The sequence below is a fragment of the Polistes dominula genome, unplaced genomic scaffold, assembly GCF_049000335.1.
Source record: "Polistes dominula isolate Pdom_NZ unplaced genomic scaffold, Pdom_raw_medaka contig_28, whole genome shotgun sequence".
In the NCBI taxonomy this organism is placed as follows: Eukaryota; Metazoa; Arthropoda; class Insecta; order Hymenoptera; family Vespidae; genus Polistes; species Polistes dominula.
This window is the reverse complement of record NW_028300879.1, coordinates 3480123-3498802: the sequence shown is the minus strand read 5'-3', so window position 1 is coordinate 3498802 and position 18680 is coordinate 3480123. Positions and strand designations below refer to the sequence as shown.

General features: G+C 30.5%; 6 protein-coding genes across 6 annotated transcripts; 4 read left to right on the top strand and 2 right to left on the bottom strand.

The window, feature by feature from the left end:
* Positions 1-511: 511 nt before the first annotated feature.
* Positions 512-2929, bottom strand: LOC107070439 (astakine). Its single transcript, XM_015328649.2, has 3 exons — positions 2770-2929; positions 1178-1344; positions 512-1106 (listed from the first exon to the last, which is right to left on the bottom strand). The coding sequence occupies exons 2-3, from the start codon at positions 1326-1328 to the stop codon at positions 901-903; spliced, it is 357 nt and encodes a 118-aa protein (XP_015184135.1). The 5' UTR covers positions 1329-1344; positions 2770-2929; the 3' UTR covers positions 512-900.
* Positions 2930-3968: 1039 nt separating this feature from the next.
* Positions 3969-7124, top strand: emei (transmembrane protein 161-like emei). Its single transcript, XM_015328688.2, has 11 exons — positions 3969-4318; positions 4501-4604; positions 4663-4918; positions 5008-5087; positions 5163-5378; positions 5599-5715; positions 5797-5937; positions 6008-6182; positions 6258-6354; positions 6426-6586; positions 6666-7124. Exons 1-11 carry the CDS (start codon positions 4316-4318, stop codon positions 6783-6785), a joined length of 1470 nt encoding a protein of 489 aa, XP_015184174.1. The 5' UTR covers positions 3969-4315; the 3' UTR covers positions 6786-7124.
* Positions 7125-7277: 153 nt separating this feature from the next.
* On the top strand, positions 7278-9863 carry LOC107070455 (uncharacterized). Its single transcript, XM_015328690.2, has 4 exons — positions 7278-7835; positions 8572-8839; positions 9031-9353; positions 9416-9863. Exons 1-4 carry the CDS (start codon positions 7632-7634, stop codon positions 9563-9565), a joined length of 945 nt encoding a protein of 314 aa, XP_015184176.1. The 5' UTR covers positions 7278-7631; the 3' UTR covers positions 9566-9863.
* Positions 9864-10789: 926 nt separating this feature from the next.
* On the top strand, positions 10790-12528 carry LOC107070456 (uncharacterized). Its single transcript, XM_015328691.2, has 2 exons — positions 10790-10801; positions 10993-12528. The coding sequence occupies exons 1-2, from the start codon at positions 10790-10792 to the stop codon at positions 11953-11955; spliced, it is 975 nt and encodes a 324-aa protein (XP_015184177.1). The 3' UTR covers positions 11956-12528.
* A 141-nt stretch (positions 12529-12669) lies between these two features.
* On the top strand, positions 12670-13557 carry LOC107070433 (nucleolar protein 16). The gene is made up of 3 exons (XM_015328639.2): positions 12670-12871; positions 12956-13286; positions 13369-13557. Exons 1-3 carry the CDS (start codon positions 12771-12773, stop codon positions 13492-13494), a joined length of 558 nt encoding a protein of 185 aa, XP_015184125.1. The 5' UTR covers positions 12670-12770; the 3' UTR covers positions 13495-13557.
* A 157-nt stretch (positions 13558-13714) lies between these two features.
* Positions 13715-15418, bottom strand: LOC107070432 (ADP-ribosylation factor 1). Its single transcript, XM_015328638.2, has 4 exons — positions 15149-15418; positions 14563-14749; positions 14280-14461; positions 13715-14178 (listed from the first exon to the last, which is right to left on the bottom strand). The coding sequence occupies exons 1-4, from the start codon at positions 15275-15277 to the stop codon at positions 13978-13980; spliced, it is 699 nt and encodes a 232-aa protein (XP_015184124.1). The 5' UTR covers positions 15278-15418; the 3' UTR covers positions 13715-13977.
* Positions 15419-18680: the final 3262 nt, after the last annotated feature.

Below are 18680 nucleotides of genomic sequence, written 5' to 3'. Positions count from 1 at the left end.
AGAGAGATAATGATATATTTATAATATTTATTTAAACAAAACGTTTTACAATTAGTTCAAATAATTTTTATTTATATTTTGACAAAGAATAGGTAAAATTTGTTATTTTATTGTTTAATATTTTTATATGAATGACCAAAGAATATATAATAAATAGAATATTAGAAGTGCACTCTTGTAAAAAAATTTATCTTAGCACTGTGACCACCAGTGGGCGATAGTAGATAGGATGTTGTGGCTGCCCTGCTTGTCGAGTATCCATTTCCGCCGCTAGGCGCGTTCCGATCGAAACGATCAAGACGCCACCAGTGACAGATTTTTTATACTACAGTGCACTTTTAATGTTCTATGTTATTATATAGTCTTAGGAATGACTATTTATACAGACTATTTATAATAGGGTCCTAGTTTAATTAGATTATCGATAGAAAAAAATTAACCTACCAATGGTAAGGATGTTATTTTTAGGAATGTCGGTAACTTCTAATGTTTTGTGTAATATTCCTACATATATAAAGTATCTGATTTTATTGTATCAATTTCCTAGGGATGTTTTTTTATATATTGGACACAATATTATTCAATTTTCAATTTTTATATAATACAATTAGACTTAATCCTAGTAATTTCTTAAAACAAATCCTTTGGTCTTTATTTTATCATAATAAAATAAGGTAACGTTTTTAATCTCTTCAAATATTAAAAACGTTACCTTATTCATATCTCTTTTTTTCCAAAACTTATTAAAGACTGAATAATCGTGTATATACAAATAGAAAAGAAAGAGACATCACTAAAGCAAAAAAAAAATAATAAGAATAATTATTTTAACGATAAAACATAGTATTATTCTTAGATGTCCTATAAATTATTTCATTTTCATTTTAGAAACCTATACTTTTAATTATTGTTTATGCAAACGCCTTCTTTACGGTCGCATATTAATCCTTCATTGCAAGGACACAATATATGATATACATCACTTATTTTCAACTGGGTATCATTCGGATAATGTAAAGTCATGTTGAGCAATTCGTTATTAGGTCGACAAGTTGCAGCTTCCTCTAACAAAGGACTACATTGAGGTATAGTGTATCTTCCTCCGCCTATAAAGTTAGAATGATTAAAAAGTATAGAGAACAATTATAAATTCAATTAAAATGAAATTATAACACACCTAGGACACAGCAATGGTCACTGGGACATTCCTTATTGTTATGACATTGAACATTAGCTGGTTCTTCTTGTTTGATGCTTGCAGCAAAAAGAAATGAGACTAGTCCCAATAAAAGAAGAAGAGTAAAACTCGTTGAAATTGTAGATGACATTATGTTATATGGTTATCTGTAAAAAGGGAAAAAAAAATATAAGATAAAACTAAAAAAGAAAATTATTACAAACGAGAAAAATGTGGAAAGACTTTTAAATTGCTTTATTTTAAAACTCTATCCGTTTATTCTTAGACATTTTTTTGGATGAATCATATAAACAGTTCGCTGCTAACGGGTCAACGAGTTTTCAGAATTCATTTTATATATCCTACGTTATTCGTTACGAATTAATAAAGTTTTACATTTAAGGAATTGATCTTTTCTTGTTGATTTTCAGATCTCGAGAAAGATAGAAACAAATTATAATGTGCATGGGATGATCTTACCAGTCTGGCGACTAATAAAATCTCTGGCATCATTCTCGATACCATATTAAGTCACCTGCATCGATGCTTTTACAATTTCCTTCTATTTGTTTTGTTATTTCTTTGTTTTGTTTTTTTAACTGAACTATATAACAGTAAAACTTAAAAGAAGCAGCATCATCATTTAGAAAAAGTTTCTATTAAATGATCAATTTATTTTGGATAAATTAAAACGTCGACAGAAAGAGAGAATAATTAGTTTGAAACGATGAATTATTCGAATCATTTGTTAATGGAATTGTAATAATGAAGAAAGAATGAAGAAGACAATTGAGTGAACGTGGAAAATCCAACATCTTGAACGGGGACGTGCTTTTCTTAGAAAAGAGATATCTCATCGAAAAAAATGCATAACTTTCAAATCTTACGTAAGCTAACTAACTAAGCCTACATCCGTACTATTCTGCACTTGACACATTCAAAGTCAGATTGCGAGAAAATGAAATATATTGAATTTAACAATTCAAACGAACAATAAAGAAATTAGAAGAATAATACCGTATACAAGAATTATGTAATAATTGCAAATGATATTATGAAAGATACTATACTAATTTGTTTACATAGGAACAAATGCAGATGGAATTATAATGCATCGGTTCGAAGAATTTCATAAACAGAGTCGAAATAAAATTTCCATAATGCAACCTTCACCTTGATGCAACTAATCTTAAATGCTAATAAGAATGATACAGACGTGTATGCTAATTTGTCAACGAATTACGTTACAACTTAGTCGTTTTGATAATTTAATAAACTGCATTTTACAAATAGAAAATTTCGAAGAAAAACAGTAAAGAAAAGATAAGAAAAATGACAAATATTTATAATCCAATGTCTAATACATTTTTTTTCAATAATATTTGATAATGTATTTCTTAATGAATTAACAAATGAAATTGTTCTAATACTTAAATCACCATAAACGCTCAAAGGGGATTCTTTTCTCGAAGGGCATTTCATGCAATGAATTCACAAAGGATCGATCGATCATAACAGTGAATGTTACTCATTCTCATCGATGATCTTGCTTGAGAAAATGAAAAAAAAAACGGAAATAAACCTTTACGAACCTGTTAACACGTCGTCCAAGCTCGGCTGAATACTGGTCGGCATGTGATCGAGCAACGATGATGAGAGTCTTGTTTTTATAGTGGTGGCTCTTCTTCCTCCGCTTCCTTCCTTCGACAAATGTTCAATCCAAAGATCCTCTGATGTATATACGTTTCTACCCGCACGTATACGCACACTAATTTACACGAATTCAACACACATACTTATCGGTTTATCCTATGATTAATCGAAATGCAATGCGGATTCTTCTTATTTTTCGTTCATGGACCAATTTTCTTGTTTCTTATTTTTCTTATTATTTTTCTCATCATTTCATTCAAGATAATTGAAAGTACGGTCTTTTGAAAATGTTTGAGGAAAATTTTCAACAAAATGATTACTATCTTTGATAATATATTATTCCTGTCGAACAAGACGCTATATATGTTTCATTTCATTTATTATCAAGATACTATCCTAACGAATCGTTCAAAAATAATATTACGACATTGATTCTTTGATATGCGTATTATTTAGTTAGATCGTATGATTTATCGATTTTTTTTGCATTTATGTAAGATATTTGTTTTTATATTATTCGAAAATTCAATATTAATCGTTCAATTAATTATATACATTAATTCACCTGTATACTTTAAACGTTTCGACATTCTTCGATTATTCTATTTTTAATATGCATTGTTTTTTTCTTTTTTAATCTTTCTAGCACCATTTACAATCACTGCTTTATTACTATTAATATTTTCTCTTTTATTTGGCTGCGGGTATTACCGTTTGCGTAAATGGGTTCATGTTGACAATAAACATCTAAAGTATAATCATATTATATTTAAAAATGTTACATTTGTTCAATGTAATTTCATTAGAAAACAATTATAATATTTTGTATGAAAATGTATTAATTAATATAAGATTTAAAATTGTGCATTATAAATATTATTAATTTTAATTTTGTTATAAATTTTTTTCTCTAGTAATGTAGTTTCATTGTATCTTTCTTGATACAATTTGTGAATCGTAAAATCATTCTAAAAATAAATGTTTCGTTGAAAAAAAAAAAATGTGAAATTTAGGTGATCTATTTCAGTCTAGATCGAAGAAAAAAAAGTTCATATTTAAATTAGTTATCAACGGAGTATGATGTTTTATTAGATGTTTCTTACAGTACTGGACAGAGGTCACTACCGGCGTATGTACCGACGTTCTTTAATATGTTTTCTTTCTCTCTCTTTCTCTCCCATTTACTTATATGTAAATGAATAGGAAATAATTTGGAATAACCTAGAATATCGCAGGCAAAGAACCTAATGTGTACGGTACTATGTGTCTACCAGCATCTGACTATTTATAAAGTTAGCTAGTTGACCGCGTGTGCCATTTAGAATGGTGGATTATGCTTTACCAGATCTAAAACGAAGATAATTCAACATTGTGTCATTTAGAATTTACTTATATTTCGTTAAATGAAAACATTACTTAAACCATGAGACAATCATTTTTGTGAAATTTATAAATTAAGTATATTTAAGAATTATCATCATAAACATGGTAAATAGTTATGGTTACATTCACATATCCCATTTTATTTTTTTTATTTTTTTGCACTTTTAAATAAAAATTTACAAAGAAATAAAACTTATTATTATCTATTGTTGATCGTAAACAAATTATTTAAAATTAATCATAAATGATACGTATTGAATTAAAATATACTTTATGTTAATTCATAGGCTCTATTAGGTGCTCAACTTGTTATCACTCTTATTATGGTCAGCGTCATTCAAAAATTAAGTCCACATTTTTCATTAGCAAGATGGATGTTATGTTCCACCGGGTAAGTTAAGAAATAAATTGATATATTCTCAGAGCATTGATAACATTTGCATTTGCAGATTGGAGCGTTATTTGCATCCAACGGATCAACAACTTAGAATCCTTGCTGGTGTACCCAAAGAAAAACATAAAAAAGGTAAAAACGTAGAAAATGGAAAGGTGGGAGATGTATTTCATGTCCCTAGAAATTTGGATCTAACATTAGAAAGTTCTAAGATTACAGTACTAGACATAATTCAGTTAAAGTACTATACGGAATATCAATGGTTATTAGACTTTTCCATTTATGCTACTATCGTATACGCCATGACAGAGGTTTGTAATCATTCTTTGTATTATAATTATATTAGAAACAAATAGATATTCTCTTTATTAGTTGTTTTTTTTTTTTTTTTACTTGACAGGTATATAATTATTTCTATCCGATTAAAGATGAAATCAATTTAAGCATGCTCTGGTGCACGTTGGGATTGGGTTTTGCATTGTATCCTTTTTCTATCTGAAACGATTACAAATCTTTATCAATATTACAAGCTTATTTTCTTTAAATAAATCATAGTAAGGTATTACTTTCACTTTGGATACGATATTTTAAAGGAGAAGAGAGCGTTGGTGAAAGATCTACTTGCATTGTTACCGGATTCTCATATCTTCTTATAGCTATGGTGGTGCTAATTGTAGATGAAAAAAATCTTGAGATTGGACTGGATAAAGCATATACAAGCTTTAATCACAGCGCATCCTTGTTTTTAGACAATCAAGGCCTTTCTTCTACGTAAGCCAGTAGTATTTGGATGCCCAGGGAGACACACATACCGCTTTTGCATAGTACTACTAAATTTAAAACAATTTTTTTAATTGCACATAATTGTAACTTCAAATGCTTGCACCTTTTCTAGTCCAATGATATGAATTATCTATTATTATTATTATCATTTTTATTAATATGCCAAGTAGAATTTGTATATTTCATTTTTAATAAATTTATATTTTAGGGGTCCTGCATCTAAAATCGTAGTTAAGTTCTTCCTTGCTTTGTGGTGTGGACTTCTTGGATCTCTTTTTACTTTTCCAGGCTTAAGAGCATCAAAAATGCATTGGGATGCATTAAAGTATAATAAAACATTATTTGAATATGTATCATAGTGTTTAGAATATATATAATATAGAATATAAATATTTTTTTTTTTCAGATATTATAAAAATAGAAAACTATTATTGCTAATAGCAAATATAAGTTATGCATCACCACTTCTGTTAACATGTCTATGGATTAAACCCATAAGCAGAGATTATCTTACTGTTCGAATTTTTACAGGAATGAATGGTCCACTGTATGTTTTCATTTTATAATAGATCAATAAAATCTGATAATTGTTATTAATTACGTTACATTTTTTTTAGAATGACTGCTGCAACTTTTGAAAGCATGAGATTAATCATTATTATTCTAGCACTTTTATTAAAAATGATTTTAATGCCAATGTATTTGCAATCCTATTTAAATTTGGCTATACAAAAGTTAGAAAATCAGAAAAAAGAAGCAGGAAGGATAACCAATGTTGAATTGCAAAAGAAGGTACATGCACACACATATAAATATAATTATTAGAATATACGTGGAAAATATATAAACATAGTATATTATTTTCAGATAGCAGCTGTATTTTATTACTTGTGCGTAGTAGCATTGCAGTTTATTGTTCCAATTATTATGTGTTTGTTCTTTACATTTATGTACAAGACTCTTGGTAAGATTATATAAATATATAATATTTTCTTAAGTAAAATTACTTTTTACTATTTGAAATTATTTTGATAGGTAATTATACATGGGAAGGTATTATTAAGGGTACGTTGGTTGAAGAATGTCCAGCTGACGAATCAAATAGAATTGTACAAAGTATCAGTGCAGAGATTAACGAAAAGACTGTAACGCAAACTGCTCAAGAAATTCAACATACATTTGGTTCATTAAAACAGGTAAAGCTTTTGTCATCAATGATATACATTGATATATAATAAATAAGATTGAATTATTGTTATTTTTATATATTTTCAGATATTCACTATCGATGTATATAGAGGTTTGTTAGGATTAGCAACATGGTGGACTTGTTTTTCATTGTTTGCTACGACAGCTATGGGAATGTTTTATCAGTCATACTTTTCAACCATGTAAAATCTCATCAAACAAATTAATGTCACAACGCACAAATTTGCATCGTTCCTCGCATTATACCCTCCATATTATTATTATTATTATTATTACAAAATACATTACATTTAAAATTATCTCATATCAATAAAGATACGTGTTTTTAGATTTGTACCTTCACTTTTGAGTGGGTATATATATTTACATACATAATATATTGATCGTAACGATTATTGTTTAACAATAAGATTTTATAACGATATTAGAGTAATAAGAATACGAAAATTGTAATACGAAAATGTAGGAAATATGTATGCTTCTCTTTCAGAATATTTACCAAAATAAATATACAACAAAAATGTTTATCTTGTATATACCTTCAAGAGAGAAATAGAAAGGGAGAGAGATACTTTATATGTAAATAAGTTATCATATATAAATGTAGACATATATATATATATATATATAATATAATAATTACATGTAAAATGTCTGAGATATTAGACCAAACTTAATATTCAAGAAACGATAGACCATAATTAATAGTCCGACGAGAAGGTAGACTCTATATTAGGTGGACGGAAAGTAACTTTCTTTACCAATTTCAATTTTCATTATAGATGACTCAAATATACGGTATATATATATAAATCTAGATATGAAAAAAATAATAATTATACATATTGTAAATATTTCTTTCTCTTTTTTTTTGACCATTATTATTATTATTACTGTTGTTGTTATTGTTATTGTTATTGTTATTATTAGTATTAGTATATAATTATAAATGATTTACAGATAAATGTAAAAACGAGACAATGAATTTTAATTTAGGAAAAATCATGTATCAATCAATTACGATTCACAACGATGATTCGATACCGATATCCAGGTGAAAGTATCCTTGTGTATTTGAAACTATATCATTGGGATTCTAATCACGTTTTATTTCGACCGCTTCCGTGGTATATAACTCCCCACGATACAACTTTTCATTGGAACATCGTCTGGATTTTTGTTACTGTCAAGATCAAGTGTCTTCCTTTAATTTTATTTTTCGATAACGCGATGTGGGTGAGTGACAATTATTATTCGTTAAGATTTTTAATAACGTTTGACAAAATTACGTTTCGTTGAAAGAAGAAATTTTGCATTTTAAAAACGAAAGAATAAAAAAGAAAAAAAAGATAATAAAGGAGAGAAAATAAAAAGAAAAAAAAAAGGAAGGCGGTCAAAGAGGTTCACCTTGGTGCGTGAAGAAAGGATTTGTTACGAAATATTCAATGTTTCTTGAAACGATGTAAAAGCAACTCATTGTTCAATTGACTATACCCTATCAACAATAGAAATCATTATGATAATCAGTAAACAATGAAAAAAGAATAGAAACGTACATGTACGCGATTCATCGAGTTACCTGTGTAGAAAGAATAATTCGAAAAAAAAAAAACTACAGTTTATTTGCTTTGAAGCTTCTGACTTTTAATGTTACACCTTTTTTTTTCTCCCTTAAATCTGTGTCATGGACGAAAAGTGGTTCGTGTTCGTAGAGATTATCCGGATTTTAGATTAATATTATATTATGTCCTTGTTTTATATAATATCATATGTATTAACTCATACTCATAGATACAACTTATCCGTTCATTATTAAATATTTTCTAATATATAAAAGAAATTTTTAAAACAATGAAACAATTTTTAATTAAAATAAGAATTCTTTATTTTGTTTTTCTACGAGTCTTTCTCTGTTGTAATGAATAAAAATAATGTATTCATTGGATTATCCTTTGTAATATTTTTCTTTTAGAAATATACGATACTCGGCAGCTTATTATGGAGTTTGGTAGCAACGGAAGCACCTGTGCAAGGTGGGATAAAACCTACGAACGTTTTGGGTGGATTGGAACAACACGCATCTTTTAGTTTCGTAAGACCAGGATTAACACAAACGTCATTTTCCTTCGGTGGTCCAAGTTCTCATCAATCTTTTAGTTCATCTATCGGAAATCCACAATTAGCTCAAAGAGTATTGCCAAGTTTGGCACAAGCTCTTTCTTATAGAAATCCTGGATTGGGTTCGTATTTGAATTATTTTTAAATACAAATTTAAAATTCTCTTTCACATACATAATTTATATACATGTCAAATGTTATACTCTTGTCTATCATTTGATTACACAAGAGACTTTAACGACTCCGCCCTAAATACATGTACAAGGATATTTTTATACGCACACACGTTCAAACTTTCTATATTGCATTTCAGGCTTTTTTCCTTTTGGACCCGTTCCTCATGGTTATGCAACTACATCGATAGCCCCAGGTCTCTCTGCCTCAGGCCCTTCACCTTTACCGTATCAAGCACAGTTTGATCAGGGCGCTACATTGGCGTATCTTCAACAATTGCAACAATTGCAACAATTGCAACAATTACAACAAGCACAGGCACAAAATTACCCAAATGCACTTTATCAAGGACAATTGGGACAGTATCTTGCTCTCAGGCAAGCTCAGACACAAGCACAAGCTCAAGCTCAAGCTCAAGCTCAGGCTCAAGCTCAGGCTCAAGCTCAGGCTCAAACACCACAGGTAATTCTTAGAAGAAATTCAAGAAGTTGACGATGATCATTTTCACCAATGATCTTTCTTAGCTCCCAGAGCAAATCCAACTTCAACAAGAGCATGCACAACAACGTCAACAGCAACATCAATCGCAAAACTTATTGGGGGTTGCTTATTCATCGGCACCCTCCGTAGCACATGTCAAGGTCAGCGGAAATGGATACAAGTTCGATTTTTAGAGAATATCATTCGGCATCATTTTTTGTATATACTCAGTAAACTAATGTTTGAAGTATCACATTTTATTTAGTATTATTCATGTATTTATTTATGAATGTATATGTATTTTATTTAGTTATATTAAATATTATAAAGTAGTAAAAAAAAAATCGTATTTTCCTTGTCCTTTTGCAATATTCACTTTCACTTTATATAAAAATTTCAAACTATTATTAAAATGTAAATGAACGAACAGGAGAACTCGTTTCAAGATGGATTCGAGATTACTAAATGGTTTGAATTAAATATGTCAGCGAAAATCCTAACAATATTGGCTATGATTTTTGGTTATATAAAATTTAATTTCTTTGCTTGTATTCATGATTTAAAACTTTCTATGTTCTATTTTATAAAAATCTTGATCGTACCTTTGTTATATAGATCACGAAATTGAACGCAGGTGTGTGGACGTTACACATCAGGCTTGTTACATATGTGACAAGGCTTATGTCAGTGTCAGAATTGGGAGAAAGTGTTGTCCTTGGGAGGTTCTACAATATCATATGCGGCTAAAATGTATCAGGTTACATAAAATGATATCACTTTATTTTTGCGATGTTGAGAATTATTTATAACAGCGATAAATTAATAATAACGCATAAGAATTAATAAATTATATTAATATGATCTAATATTTTCTGAATGAATAGTATGTTTCAAATTACAAATAGAAGCTTATCATGCTTTTTTTTTTAATTTAAAAAATAAGGGTAGAAAAAATAAATAATCAAACTTAATTATTTGATTTTGATTATCAATAAAATTGAGACTATAAACATTTGAGTAAAATTATTATAGAGAATATAAATAAGAAACACAAGAATTACCATAAAATAAATTCGAGAGTAAATTCTACGACCTGCCTTAATGACCTCGACTGTACCAAACGGGCCGATCTTAATTTCGGCAAGAAGTGAGGACCACGCCCGGAATTTGTTTCTGTCCCCTCTTAATCGACTATCCTTCTCGTTCTTACTTTCTATCTCCCTTTCTTAGTAATTTCTGACAAGGAAATCCGCGTGTATTTCCCTCTCCCTCGATCTTTCATGTCCAATCGTATTGAACAATAGGGTGCCCAAAATTCGATCGACTCCCTTACGATCTCGGAGGCATATAAATACTGGGCCGATCGTTTCGTTCCAGCAGAATACAAGTAGCTCTCCTACTAAAGAAAACCAAGAAAAATGGCATTCAAGGTGAGTATAACGTATCCGTCAAAAAGACTGGTAAACGGATTTATTACATTATATTGTAAGAAACTTTATATATATCCTAGAAATTGAAGTATGACTATGTATGTGAAAGAGCAATCTCTAATAAACAATCTAGTATATAATATTTTAAACTCGAGAAAAAGATATTAATAATAAAATAATATGTTTTGCAGTTATTCGTCCTCTCGGCTCTCTTGGCGATAGCCCATGCTGGCGGACCGGCCGCATACGACATTGCCACAGCATCTGCCGATCTCAGCAGCGTAGGTTACAGCCAAGAGTCCACGCAGAAGGGTTATGCAGGACAAAACGTCGTGTCGAGTTATTCGAGAGCCGAAGATACCGCTCATTCTTCAGTGCGCGTCAGCAACAGCCACGTTACCAACGATGCTTTGACTTATGCAGCACCAGCAGCAGTGATCGCTAAACCAGCTTACACTGCAGCTACCTATGCTGCTCCTGTAGTAGCCAAAGCCGCACTTGCACCAGCAACTTATACAGCTTACGCTACACACGCTGCCCCAGTATTGGCTAAGACAGCTTATGCTGCTGCTCCAGCCTACAGTTACGCTGCACATGCTGCTGCTCCAGCCTACAGTTACGCTGCACATGCTGTTGGACCAGCCTACGGTTACGCTACACACGCTGCTCCAGTCCTGGCTAAGACAGCTTATGCTGCTGCTCCAGCTTACGGATATGCTGCCCAAGCTACACCAGTATTGGCTTCCCAACTCCACGCAGCAGCTCCAGTCTACAGCTATGCCGCTCAATCTGCCCCAGTCGTCACTAAAACCGCCTATGGCACCTCTGCCTACGGATATGCTTCACCACTCGTAACCAAGACTACCTACGCAGCTGCTCCTCTTGTTACCAAAGCAGCTGTAGCTACCCCAGCTGTAGTCACCAAAACTGCATATGCCGCCCCAGCTTACGCAGCAACCACCTATGGATATGCAGCACAAGCTACTCCAGTTCTTGCCAAGACTACTTACTCTGCTCCTATTGCTCACGTCGCTGCAACCCCTGTTATCGCTAAAACAGCACATGTTGGACCTGCCTACGGTTATGCCGCGGAATACGCTGCTCCCGTCGTACACGCCACTTTCACTGGATTAGGCACTAGCTATGCATGGTAAATCGTGATAAACTCGACATCCTTCGACCCTGGCGACTTTTCTTATTAGTTTTTTTTTTTTACATTGTGTATTTCCTCTTTCCTTCACACATCATTACCGTGTAGACCTGAAAAATACTCCATTTTTAGAACACTGTGTTACTCGGAATAAGGCTAATTGATAATGAGAGATGATATTGGTTTTAAGCGTTCAATTGATATGTAAATACTTCTTTGTTAGATCTCTCTCGTTCGTTCTACGTTTTTCGTCTTTTCTATTTTCAAATTTACCGTATTATTGTAATCGACTAAAAGTTGTTATCGTACAGTAATGTCAACGTTGTTAACGAATGCGTACCAAATCTTTAGTAGGAGTAGTGCATAAGTATTTATATTTATGTTACCCTGAATGCTATGATTTTTCCGTGTTTTCACCATTCAATTTGATTTGATACAAATATATTTACTTATTTGATAGTGAATGAGAATTATTTTTTCAACATACTTATCCCCATAATATTAGAAATCTTTACAACGATAATATATGAATTTTATTCTTTTGGAATATTCGAATTTTTTCGAAAAAAAGAATGAAAAAAAAGTTGGAACAAAATTATATAAATTTAAATATTACGCCTGATGATAGGCAACTTTTTATACTTTTGTGTATATCATCTATTACCAAGAAATTTTTCTCATATGATAACTTACATTAGTAACTCTTCTTTATCGACACATAAAATGTGTTGAATGTTACGTTCTTAGCTGTGAAAAAAATACACGTGCCATCGCGTGTTGTTATATTTATTTATTAACAATATATTTCGTTATTAAAAAATGACGAAAATAAGAAAAGTAAAGCGTAAGAAGAAGTATCGTGTGAATGTAAATCGAAAGAGACTACGAAACAAGTTAAAAAAGCTACCTACGATTGAATGGTAAACATAACCTATTCATATTATTCATTATTACATATTATGTTCTTATTTATTACTTTTTAATAACAAAATAATTTTATATAGCAAGAATATAAAAGAAGAATGGGAGATTACTAAATCAACACGTAGCAATCTAAAAGAAATGGGTTTAGTATATGATCCAAATAAGAATTTAAAAATTCCTAATATAAAACAAGATTTACTGCAACAAGTTAAAGAAAAATTTATGGAAAATGGTATGGAAGTTGATAGCGATGATGAGAATGAAGATATAAAAAAAACACCAGCTAAAATTCATGTCGCACAAGCTTTAGAAAGAGATGCAAAAGCACCTAGAGAAAGAAGGTTTCGTTTACCAAATGGTCAAGTAGAGTTTATCACTTATTTATTAGACAAATATGGAGAAGATTATAAGGTATGTATTACATCATTGAAAAAGTCTTATTTTTACAAATTCTTTTGTCTACAAAATATAAAATAAAAATTTGTTTATCTAGGCTATGGCACGCGACAAGAAGAATTACAATCAGTTAACTTGGAAACAGATTCGTGCTAAAATAAAAACTTTTAAAGGCATACCAGAACAATATAATGAATATTTATCTAAGAAAATTGCAACTTAACATTGATTATAACAAATGTAGAATCAAGTTAATTACTATAAAATACTGTATTTTGTATAAAAATTTCTCTCTCTCTCTCTCTCTCTCTTTCTATATATATATATATATATTATACGTGATTAGGAATTCATTTTTATAATACATTTACATTTTAATATTTTACTTAATAAAGATTGAAAACAAAAAATAGAGGAATGGTATATAATATAAATAATATATATATATTACAAAAATGAATATATTCAATCACAGCAACGTTATGGCAATACCGTTATATATATAACATAAAACATTGCATTATAAACACAAAATTTAACTGATATTAAGCATTTTGCAGTCTTTTTTTTATATCATAAATATACATATATATATATATATTTTTTTTTGTTTCCTCTACTATACTATTTGTTTTTGTTTATATAGATTAATTGTGCAAACTTTGAATAAATGAAATAAATAAATTAAAAAATGCCAATTTCTTAATTAACCAATCATAGAACAAAATTTTGTAGTAACAGTCCTTACAGACTTATGATACGAGGTACATTCTATGGAGCTTGATAGAAGATCAGGTACAGGCCTCGTTTGGCATCCGATAACTTCTACCTTATGTTTATGTGGAGAAATACTTTCCACATCTAAAGCTTCTTTTACTTTATGTGGTGTAAGTGCATTAGGAGCATCCTGTAAATAATATGTAACAAAGTATTTTCTATAGAAAATATTATACATTTTTCTAAAATACAGATAAATATAATTATTTCAAACTTGAACACACTGTTTACCTGTTTATTGGCAACAACTAATATTGGTACAGTATCTATTCGTGAATCTCCTAATAATTGTTTGAACGTTGAAACAGCTAAAGATAATTTACTCGTATCAGAAGCATCTACCATAAATATCAAAAGATCGGTGTCTTGTAAAAAGTTTGACCAATACTTCCTATTGTTTTCTGCACCTCCAACTGTATATCATTATTTAATATAAGATAACTAATATAATGACATATAATTCTTAACGTTCTTTTAAAAGTGAAAATAGAATCTATCGTTTTAATGTTCTTACTTTCCCAAACATTATATGTAAAAGATCCAAATTTGATTCTATATACAGTAAAACCTTGAGTAGGTTGAGGTGGAATTCTATACGGTTGTTTATCGCCATAGATGATGCATGCTTGATTCATTAAAGACGTTTTACCTGCTCCGTCTAAACCAAGTAAAAGTATCCTCTTTTCATAATTGTCATCGATCTGCAATTAAGAGATCTTTTTTAATGTATTCAAATGTATCATTAACTTTTACACCATTATTGTATGTGTATGTGTATATGTTTGTGACATTAGAAAGCCGTACTGTAGAGGTTATCTTTCACAATAGATTCAACTTGTCGATTAACTTTCAACAAATCACTGTTACATATCTATTGAAAACAAATCATTCTGTCAAAGATAAAATAAAAATTTATACACGTATACATATATATATACATATGAGCAATTAGATTAATTAATGATATATATATATATATATGTATATAGATATCAATTTTATTTATATACATTAGCATGATCGTTTAAAGGATACGAAATAACGTTCGACAGTTAGGAAATAAAAATCTATTTTGAAAATAAAGGAAACATTAAAGGAACCTTAGTAACTTCGTCGAAACCTTCATCGATTGACTTCAATTCTCTTTTTTTCCAATATCGATAAGCAACGTATGCTCCAATACACGCACAACCAGCCAAGAATATCGTTTTACGTCCATTAGAAAACATAGTATTTATTTAATGATTCTTCCTTTCTTTCAGAATAAATACACAGCAGACACGTTTTTCATTTATTCTCTATTACATATCAGCATGTCAACGCGCGCAAACTCTCTTTCGACCTTCGACATGTATTTCACGCTTTCTGTCATGCTGTGAACTACACGAGCGCGCGAATCATCCTTACGAAATGTGTTCGCAAAACTATGTACCTTAAACCTTCCCCCTTATCCCAACATATTAGTTATATTATTTTAATTTGTATTTTTACAATAAGTGTGAAAGTTACGATTTGATTAAAATAAAAACAATTATTTTAATAAAGAAACATTAATCAGAAAATGTATATGCTTTAATTTTTTTTTTCTTTAGATTTATCTTTGATCCTTTTTCTTTATTTTGATTATCTTCTACTACCAGAATCAAAACAAACAAATATTTCTCTTTTTACGATTACGCGTTTATTTTCATTTTATTTCATATTATACTACTTTTATTCGTATGCTTTTATAGGTACACAATTTTTTTTTTTAACGACTCGAGTAAAAAAGACATTTGTTATTTTCTTTACGTTTAAAGAGATTAAAATTTGATATGAAAATGGCGCGAATTAAATTAACCAATCATGTTGTTTTAATTTTAATCATTTCGTATAGTAGAAATATGTTTAAATTGTTATAAATGTTTTTTGTACTGTTATTATATTTATTTGAATATTTGAAACAATGTTACATGTAACCCTTTACCTACGAAATTTTATTGATTTAGAATCTTAAATAAAGTTAAAAATGTTTTACGTTTAATGATCACAAGTTTGAAATTTAATCAAAACAAAAATGATTGAGACTGTAAAAGTTGATTTACTCCTATAATTATGAAAGTATAATAAATGATCATAAAGAAGATAACCGATCAAGGTCAATTTTAAGAAATTTATTCAATGATACTCGTTATCTTGCCATCTTCATTCATACGAACAAAGAAGCTCGTTATTTCTCGTAGAGAAATGTTTTAATAATCCACTTGATATATATATATATATATAAAGAACTGTAACGTTTGATACAAGTAACCAAAAAAGGATTAAACGCATAAATCCGATTTTACGTTTAATCCTTTCGGCTAAGGGCTTTGATTCCGGAGGTGAAGGCTTTAATGTTTTCAAAGGGACTATTAATTGGCACAAATGTACGATATAAACTAGTAGATTTCATTTCACTTGGGTCCTTATAAATCGTATAAAGGTTTAACTTTTCAAAAGTTATAATAGCATAAAGCGATTTTATTCGTATAAATATTTGCCGATTGTTTTCTAATCTAGTAGAATATAGGATACATATATAGTCGGCCATTTTGATTTCACTTTATCGAAGTTAATAATAATTATTTGGAGTAATAGATTGTTGTCAGCGCGTGTTGTGTATTGTAACGTTATCGAGAACACTTCCAAATTCCGTTTCGTTGGATGTGAGCTGCATTCAATGGTCTCTAATCCGTCTAATCTGTCCCGAAATGAAATAGTTGCGATTCTTTCAACGGGCACCCTTCGCTCGGTTGCACACAGCGTCGCATTTAAGTGGGAGAAAACACTTGACCCACGAGGACGAAGGGGGAAGGAAAAGTGGTGGTGGGTGGGGGAAGGGGGAGTTTGTTAGAGAGATCGAAGAGAAGAGGAGGAGATGTATAGGTCGTCGAGTGGTTTACAAGAGGGGAAATGATATTTAGGGAGAAGATGACTATCGGAGACACGAGATCATCGTCCCTTTAACTGGCCACGTTGACATATTTCTCATCCCTCTTTAAGTTTAGACAAGTATTATTCGCATAAGCGTAACCAATAATATCTAACGATAAATTATCATTTTCTTCTTTATTATCTTACACGATGGTACAACATATTTTTTTATACGTTTCAGAATTTAATTACAAAAATAAGCTGATCGAGAGATATATGAAAAAAAGGGACATTGTGTGAAAATATGTATACTTTTACGAGGATGTACACATTTTTTTTTTTTTATTATCTTTTAACTTCGAAAATGTTTCTTTTCTATGATCTCCATAGTTTTATATTACGTCTATAACAATACGGCGTGCACATATTTTAATAACATTATTCACTGGGGGATGGAACAAAAAAAAATACTACAAATAAGAGAAAGAAAATTCTAAAAAAAAAAAAAAAAAAAAAAGGAAAGGTAATCGTAATATCTCTGTTGCGATCGTACGTGAAAAGACAATATAAAAGGGTGAAATCTGATGTATCAGAGTTGCGAGATTGAATTCGACGTATGGTTTTTTATTTACATACGTACATACGATCGCACATATTCGAACGCGTTCGAACGCGAATTTCATAGGAACGAAGCTAGTAGTAATAGTATTAGTGATAGTAATAGTAGTAGTAGTAGTAGTAGTGGTAGGAACCTGCTACGCTGTTGCAAAGCGTGACGAATAAACGGTTCTCTCTCTCTTTCTCTTTTCTTTTTTGATTCACCTACGAGCCCGAGCCTCTACGAGAGCTCTCGATTCTACGGGGTACCACCCTAGGGACCAGGCCTGGGTGCCACTGACAGAAGCAAGCACGGGGTGGTTGGTAGTGATACAAGGGGTGGAAGTGGAGAAAGGGGTGCCTGACTTTTATTACCCCGTCTGATGTTATGAATGCGAACCGAACGAAACAGCCCTGGGATGCAGCGCGACAGCCCCTACCCCCTCTTTCTCTCTCTCTCTCTCTCACTCTTTCTCTCTTTTTCTTTTTTTCTCTCTCTTCTTTTTATCTTTTTCTCTCTTCGTAGCCACCCTCCAAGCGGTTATGCTTTTTATCGCGATGTATATCGTTGTCGCGATTAACGACGGTTATGAGCGTGCCGATGTAATCGAGATCACGCTCGATCATTCTCTTTTGACGTACCATGATTCCTTTTTTTTTCTTCTTTTTTTTTCTTCTCGTTATATTCTTTGCAGGTGGATGCAACCGATGATGGGGAGTGGTAATGATATATTATTTGTGTGTGTAGTTTTTTTTTAATCGTTAATATATTATTGCTCGTAATTATGAAAGTGTAGTGTAATGTAAGTAAGACAAAATTAAAAATATATTTATTAATTATTTCACATCAAATTATATCTTGATATAATATAAATTAACTCAATGTAATATTTATGTAAAAAAATGAATCGTTAGATGGTATACTTGTTATTTCAATATTATATGGAATTCATTTACTAGTGTTTAAACAAAAGGTGTATGATAAGACATTTATAATTATAGGTACATCTATGATAAGAAATAAAAAGTTTTCATCATGTCTATTGTGATGTTTGTTATTTATTAAGTTAAATATTTGATTGATTGATTTGGATTTTCTCATAATAATAATAATAATAATAATAATAATAATAATAATAA